The following is an 8002-nucleotide window of genomic DNA, read 5'->3' on the forward strand; positions in this document are numbered from 1 at the left end:
CAAATGGGGAAAATTATTAATGTTTTAATCTAATAATAAAAAGTAATTATCATATTACATACGCCCTAAATTTCAAATCTTATTGTATGACTATTTATAAAATATTGTTATTCTTCCTTATTAAATTGACACAAATATAGCATTATTTACCGTCAAATACAAAACTCATTTTTTAAAAGCAAATATTTATAAAAGCATTGGTTCTTTTCCCACATATGGTTTGAGATTTTTTTTTTTAAACCATGTAACACTTTGTCCTCTCGAGATTCTTTTTGTTAGTTTCTACTACACATCATTGTTTAAATACATGGTAAAAGTGTTTTCCTCCCTTAAATTAATTTCCTCTTTGCTCTCTCTCTCTCTCTCTCTCTCTCTCTCTCTCTAAGGTTTTAGTGAGAGGAAAGTTACACTCTTCTCCCTCCATCACTTACTTGTAATTGATGCAAAGTGAGATAAAGGGATTAATTTTGTCATTTTCTAGTTCGAGGGTTAATAACATGATATTAAGAGTTCTGAGACTTTGAAAGTCCATTTGAAATTAACTCAAAGCCCAATGGATCTTTTGCATTTTGCACCCCCTTTTTTTGGGAACTTCCTTGGATTTTTTGTGTTTTAAAGTTGTGTACTTGGTTGTTGATTGATCTATTTGTTTAGTGAATTTAGTTATGGGTAGTGATGGGTCGATGCATTGTGGTTTAATGGAGGAAGTGGTATGATGGTTTTATAAGTTTATGAATTAAGTATTGATTTGATGATGAGGTAATTGTAGGTGCTGATTTTGGGTGGTTTATGGAGTAGTTCTGGTGCTTGTGTGTAAAAATTTTGCTTGGTTTGTACCGTTGCATATGGTTTATTTATAGGGATTATATTTAAGAATATTGTTGTGGAGAGAGAGAGAGAGAGAGTAGTGGTATTGAAATAACATTTAGGTTGTTTATCTTTTAAAAATAGCTTAGAAGTGAGCTTTGAAAGCATATCATAGAACCTTAATAGGTTAAAATATCAACTTTTAAACTACGTGTGGGCAAAACCAAAATAGCCAAAATTAGGCTAGGTGAAGTGTTATTTTCCTTATTTATAATTTAAAAATAACACTTTATTTATTTTGATAAAAAAAAAGGTTTTTCAATATATAGGTAGATAGTGGAGGAGGGAGGGATCAACTTCAAACTACTGACATAAAGCATCGTTAGGATGATATTACCATTAAGTTATCACTTCAATCTCAATAACAAACAAGGTTAATAGAGTGAAACATCTCGTTGAATTTTGAAGAGTGGAAAATATTTATTGGATGGTTACATGCATATTCAATAAGCCAATCATTGATTGAGAATTGAATCTTTTTTCAAATGACATTTTTTCTTAATCTAGTATTTTTCCATTTAATTTGTTGCATAGATTTGAAAGTTTGAGTTTGTTTTCCTACTTGAGATTTTCAATAAACCCCCCCCCCCTTTTTTTCTTGCGGTTTGTTTTCTTGAATGAAGGTATTAGTTTAGGTAATTAATTATTTTGAATTATAACAAATATTATTGACTTTCATACAAACCAAACAAAAGAAAAAATTTCTTACTCATTTCTAAATTTGTAATCAAAGATTAGAAAACAATTCACTTTTCCAAGAAATGAATAATTCATCTAAATACTTTATTTATTTATTTTTATGACTGGATGTACATATAATGATTAATCTTCCATTGTTTTGATATTTGAAATAATCATAATGCGTAATTCAATCCTATGTTTAGTGAAAATTGATCATACAAAAACTTGTTGTGTGTAACACCAAATAAATTTACATGCTAAAATTTTCAATCAAAACACTTAATAAATTGGATGAATCTTCCTCCAAATTGATTGGAAGGTAAACCTCTATATTTCTTTTTAGAGAATCATTCGAAGAAAAACTTTATCCTCACTTAAATAGTAAAGATAAAAGAATATAAATGAAAGAAAAAAAAAAAAGTGGGGGGGCAATATGGTCCTCTAGAAAAGACTAGAATGGATAAGCAATTAAATATTTTCAAAGACGTTGGTGGTGGGAGTGGATGACACTGTAGGCAGTCTCTGACAGTAAGTAGTGAAAGAACAAACAAAAAAATTGTGAGGTGTATGAAAATTGAATGAGTAGGAAAACAAAATTTAAGAGAGAGAGAGAGAGAGAGAGAGAGAGAGAGAGAGAGAGAGAAAGAAAAGTAATAAAGTCTATATTGTCTATGCCTATGGTTATGACTCTGAATGAGTCTCACGACTCTTTTTCATGAATCAATGAATATGACTATTACACATGAACCGGGATTCCAGAAAACTGCCCCCCTCTCCTTCCGATGTGGGATTGGGTCCCACTCCTATCTCCTCTGTTAATACGGGCGTTTTTTATTTTTTAATATTTGTTTTTTTAAAACCCACCTGCCACTATTCCTTACTTTTCTTGCCTTTATTTTTTGTGTTTTTTGAAAACTGAAAAGTTAAATACAGAACAGAACAAACTGGAACAAAATAAAAGAAAAACCAAAAACCAAAAACCAAAAAAAAAACAAAAAGGAAAGTAAAGAAAGTAAGAACGGAAATCGGTTTGCGTAAACCACTACCACCGATTCTTTCATTCATTCATTCATTCTTTGATTCATTCATTTCATCCATTCTCTCTCTCTTTCTTTATTTCTCTAACACACTCCTCCTACTCTCACCGCACCATTCTTTCATCAACTCCAACCATTACTTACTCTCTCTCTCTCTCTCTCTCTCTCTGTCAGTTACTATACACCTCTGTGACCCATCTGGCTCTCTAAGTTCTTTCTTGCATTTTCACAGATCGTTTTGATGGAACATCATTTTTGATCGTTCCCTCTTACCCTCCTTACCAAAAAGCTTGCATTTTTAAGGTATCTATCTACTTCACGTGCTATCTTCTTCTTTTTTTTCTTGTTGGGTATTTTTTTTTTTTTATATGTTTCTATGGTGGATTGAGAGTTGTGGTGGGATTACAGGATCTGGTGCATTCCTTGTCTTTCTTGAGAGTGTATCAAACAGGCTGCTTTATTTCAAAGTAACTTGGATTATGATGTTTTAGGATTTAGATTGCTTTTTATATGAACATTTGCGTGTGGATTCTCTTATGTTTTTACAGATTGAAAACAATCTTGGAGGAAATCTATTATCTTGCATAGTATGAGATTTTTTTTTTTTTTTTTCTTCTGTCTGCTTATCTCATCTGAAAATTTTTGGTCAAACTCACTTTTCTGATTACTAGATTCTCTCATCTTTGGTGTGAAGAAAATATTTTCAAGTTCTAATCTTGATTATTCAGCAAAACAAAAAAGTTAATTCTTTTGGGTTCTAATCTCTCTGTATATCTACTTCCCTCTGTATGTCTAATTCACCTTTCTGGGTATCATGGATCCCGTGTCTCTCTCTAGTTTGCAATTGGGTTTATCTTATATGCATCTGACTTTCTCAATCTTGCTCACAATGACTTTTTATTTTTATTTTTTTTATAAGCTTATCAGCTCTTATCTTTTAAACTTGCTTTTGCTCATGTGTTTTCCTTTTTGTTTGTAAGTCAATGGATTATCTGTTTAATATTTAATAATGTGTATATGTTTTTTTTTTTTTGTGTGTGTGTGTGTATATATATATATATATATATATATAATATTTACCTTTTTGGCAGTGTGGTTTATGGATTTCTTTGATTTCAAAGAATTAAATGGAATGTTTATGAATTTTTAGCAATATGCTATTTTTAGCAATAAAAAGCTGTGTTTTACATGTTATTTTAGAGTTGAGATGTTGTTTTTGGTCCCATCGTACTACTCCGGTTGGAAACCTAAGGCCGACTTCTTCATTCTTTTGTTTGTATGGTTATATTTATTAAAATCTAAGTTTGTTAAATGGGTGAGAAATTTATCAAGTAGATTCAGATTTTATATAAAGAAGCCTTTGCTGAAGATTGGAATTTAATTCTTTATGGTGTCGCATTCTGTTTGCATGCTCATGAGGGCATATATAGTTTTTTTTTTTTGATAGGTAATAACGATCTTTATTGATAATAAAAGTACAATGAGTTTATGATGGTAAAGTGGTAAACTCACTGCACAGAAATGTATACAAGCCAATCAAATGGAAAAACTAACAGAATTAGGGAAGTCAAACAAAGAGAGACAATGCCTAAACCCCCAAATATGAGAGTTGAGAAAGTGATTTTAAACTATGCATAGCAATAACAACTTATCTTTAATTGCTAGCTAGCATCGTATCACTAATGTCAAATGGAAAACTATATTGCACTTGGTAGGTTTGAATTGTATTGTAGTCTTCGAAAATTCTCAACCATAGCCTGTCTCCAACTTTTTATGGGTTTACTTCTAATGCTTATGGATTATCTGAAATTAATGTCAAATGATTTAAGTGTATCACATGAACCGTCTTCCAAACACTATGAATGAGATACAAATTTGTGAGTGTCTTGAATTATGCATCAAGACTAAAGCCTTAGATGGTGAACCTAGCATGTATTGTATATGATCATTTCTTGAGAAGGAACCAGTCATTCTCGTGAATTTGTTCTTTGTATATAAGGTTTTCTGCCTGCATTCTTTAGAATTGCTAGAATATCAGCTGTTTCTAGCTTGTCATATTAAAACATTTTCCTCTTTTTTTGGCAGGTAGGATTTCCACTGGTTATTTTACTCTAGTTCTTCAGGAGCAAGTAAAAAGAGGAATTTATTTTTCTTTGAGGAAAATGTTGGGAGGCAACAATGGCAATCCTGTGCATCCTGCTTTCCTTGATGAGAATCGTTTCCAGTTTCAGACTGATGCATCAAATAAGCTGCAGTTATTTGGCAGTCGTGAGTTCTCTTCTGCATTTGTTAGCACAGTTATAATTGCTTTGAATGTCATGACTCTATTCAATGCATACCATTATGTTTATCATATTGCTTATGGTATTGTTATAAGCTTTTATTGGGGATCTTTTGCCTTCATGCTGGAGTGTATTTTTGGATTCATAGGTTGATTAATAAGGACTGTAATTTTTCCTGATTATCATATAGAAAATTGCTTTCCTGTTAGTGATGGAAAGTGGAAACAGAATCCATCCTTCCTATCTGTGCCTCATTTATGTTGACACGGAGTGGCACATTGGTGGAAACCATTCTTGTTTTTTGTTTTATAGAATTTTTCCCTATCATCACCACCGTCACTCATCATCATCACAAAATGTCTGTATTTGACCTTCTTTTACAAGCAGTCAGGATTTATTAACTTTTGAGATAAGGATATGAGATTAAATAATAGTGCAAAATGAATATTTTTAAAATTTAGATAAGTCAACCTTAGAAAAGAGGATAATAACATCATATCAACATGAATATTCTTTTACCGTTTTCTTTTTTTGAATTTTTTCCATATCTTCATCAACATTGCAGTTACTTTTTTGGAGTTTCTTTTACTTGTGACCAAAATCTTTTATGCTTAAAGATGGATATGTTGGCATATTCTCTTTGAGAAATAAACAAAATAAAAAATTCTGTTATGCTAGAAAGAGGCATTTGTTACTGAAACTTTTTATTTTTTGTCTTTTGAAGTACTTATACTAATATCAATATTATCATCTTTTGGTCACAAATAATTGATCTTGGGTACCTGACACCAATATTACTATTATTTGGAACCTTGTTTTGGATGTAAATCAAACTAGAAAATCTGATTTATATTTGAAAGTAGATGAATACAAAATACTAATGAGGCATTAAGCAAGTTTCTTAATAGGATCAAATCAGTAATATTTAATTTGTTATGCATAAGTTACAACGTGTCCATCGTAGTTATCAAAATTACATTGCCACTATCTAGAGCCTACCTCTTGCCAGCTATGAGCATAGAACACATGTGAATAAAGCTGAGATGAGATGAAATATGACCATCATTTAACATAAATTTTCCAATATGATAAGAGGAAAAGATCACTTGCTCATTTGGTTCTGAATATATACACTTCTTGTGTATTGGACTGCATGGTCATATATATTTTTTTCCCTTCCTTTTATATTTTTAATTTAATAGTCATATTTCCTCTTTTCCTTTTGTATATTTTCTGAAATGTAATCACTGGTCTCTAGGCATAATGAATATGCATATTATGTTGCAGTGCCAGCTGGATGTAGTGTTGATCCGGTAAATTATTTTGGAAATGAGCATATTACTCCTATGCTTCGGCCAAATAAACGAGGCAGGGAAATGGAAGATATCTCAAGGCAGCAAAAACTTCAGATATCCTTAAATTACAATGCCTGTCAAGATGAAGTTGATCGCTCAGCAAGCATTCCAAACCCGAATGCTGTATCAACAGGGTTACGATTATCATATGATGATGATGAACGGAATTCGTCTGTAACTTCTGCAAGTGGAAGTATGACGGCTGCACCATCAATCATCTTGTCCCTTGGTGACAATATTAGGACTGAGCTTGATCGGCAGAAAGAAGAGTTTGACCAGTATATCAAAATTCAGGTATTGTTCCCCCCTATGCAATCATATAAATATGTGTTGTTTAGTGCTAAATGATTCTGGGTAACTGTTTAATTATAGAAGATTGCTTTGCAACAGCTGTTCAATCATTCAAAAAGTCTTTTTAATTTACTTTCCCCCATTCTTGATTTTATTGGCCAAAAGAAATTATTGATCTGTTTGTCCTGTTAAATTATATCCTTGTGTCATTTCAATTCTTTCCTTCCTAGTCAATTTGATTTTTCTTCAATGACATCTAAATCTGCTGACATTGGTATCTCAAATGAAGAATCCCCTTTGAAATAGTATACTTCAGATGTAAATATTTTGATGGCATTAATGTTTTTCATCAATGTTGTATCTTGGAGACCTGTTAGGAGGATTATGAATGGTGGTTTTCAGTGCTCTAGCATCTGTACACTATACATTCATACTCGACAAAAAGGGAATTTTCAAGCTGATTTTATAATATTCTTGTGATCATTTTCTGCTTTTTTTTAGTACATTTGAAATAATCTTTTCATTACTTTTCAACCAGGAGGAACACTTGGCAAAAGGGGTAAGGGACTTGAAGCAGAGACACATGGCTTCTTTCCTTGCCACTATAGAGAAAGGCGTAAGTAAAAAGTTACGCGAGAAAGAAATAGAAATAGATAACATGAACCGTAAGAACAAGGAACTGGTAGAGAAAATAAAGCAGGTAGCCATTGAAGCCCAGAATTGGCACTATAGAGCAAAGTACAATGAGTCGATTGTCAATGTCCTGAAGAGCAATCTCCAGCAGGCGATATCACAGGGCGCGGAACAAGGGAAGGAAGGATTCGGAGACAGTGAAGTTGATGATACTGCCTCATATATTGACCCAAACAACTACCTCAGCATTCCAGGTGGGCCTTCAAAATCAATTTCCAGGAATTACCAAGGCTTGAAGGAGCACATGATTTGCAGGGCATGCAAGGCAAGGGAGGTGTCTATGTTATTGATGCCTTGTAGGCACTTGTGTTTATGCAAGGACTGTGATGGGTTAATTAGTGCCTGTCCTGTATGCCAGTTGATGAAAACTGGTAGTTTCCAAGTGTACCTGGCCTAAATTATACCATGAAAATGAAAAATCAATTACTCTACATCCCTGAAATTGTGAATCATATGTGGGGAACCAATTATGTTCATAAATAGAGCACGTGTGATTTTTCTGTAGATACTTTCTTGTCTCTCTCTCTGTCTCTCTCATCTAGTGGATGTGAAACTAACGAGAAAAAGTTGGCATATCATAATCAACTAGGAGAACAATAAAAAATGTGAGCATTTTTATTGGCTAGGGAAAAAGCATATTTTGTGAATGTCATGGTGTTTGAGTTAATCTGGTATGCTTTTCACGTTTTATTTAATGAATATACAAGGAAAGGCTGAGGCGCTCTGACAATGATTGGCTTGTGTCACCTATATTAGGACGGAGTTTACCCTTAATTGTTGGTGGAAAACCCTTTCA

At 32.6% G+C, this 8002-nt stretch overlaps 1 protein-coding gene across 1 annotated transcript; it reads left to right on the forward strand.

The window, feature by feature from the left end:
• Window positions 1-2490: 2490 nt before the first annotated feature.
• LOC115982533 (E3 ubiquitin-protein ligase BOI-like) lies at window positions 2491-7714 on the forward strand. The gene is made up of 4 exons (XM_031105158.1): window positions 2491-2888; window positions 4671-4853; window positions 6155-6516; window positions 7052-7714. Exons 2-4 carry the CDS (start codon window positions 4748-4750, stop codon window positions 7601-7603), a joined length of 1020 nt encoding a protein of 339 aa, XP_030961018.1. The 5' UTR covers window positions 2491-2888; window positions 4671-4747; the 3' UTR covers window positions 7604-7714.
• Window positions 7715-8002: the final 288 nt, after the last annotated feature.

Source organism: Quercus lobata, chromosome 3 (genome assembly GCF_001633185.2).
Source record: "Quercus lobata isolate SW786 chromosome 3, ValleyOak3.0 Primary Assembly, whole genome shotgun sequence".
NCBI lineage: Eukaryota > Viridiplantae > Streptophyta > Magnoliopsida > Fagales > Fagaceae > Quercus > Quercus lobata.

What these genes read in the sequence shown, in the direction of transcription:
- LOC115982533 (XM_031105158.1), top strand. Translation starts at nt 4,748, where the DNA reads ATGTTGGGAGGCAACAATGGCAATCCTGTGCATCCTGCTTTCCTTGAT. An exon ending in GCTGCAGTTATTTGGCAGTC is followed by an intron (nt 4,854 to 6,154) that starts GTGAGTTCTCTT and finishes ATTATGTTGCAG; the next exon opens with TGCCAGCTGGATGTAGTGTT. An exon ending in ACCAGTATATCAAAATTCAG is followed by an intron (nt 6,517 to 7,051) that starts GTATTGTTCCCC and finishes CTTTTCAACCAG; the next exon opens with GAGGAACACTTGGCAAAAGG.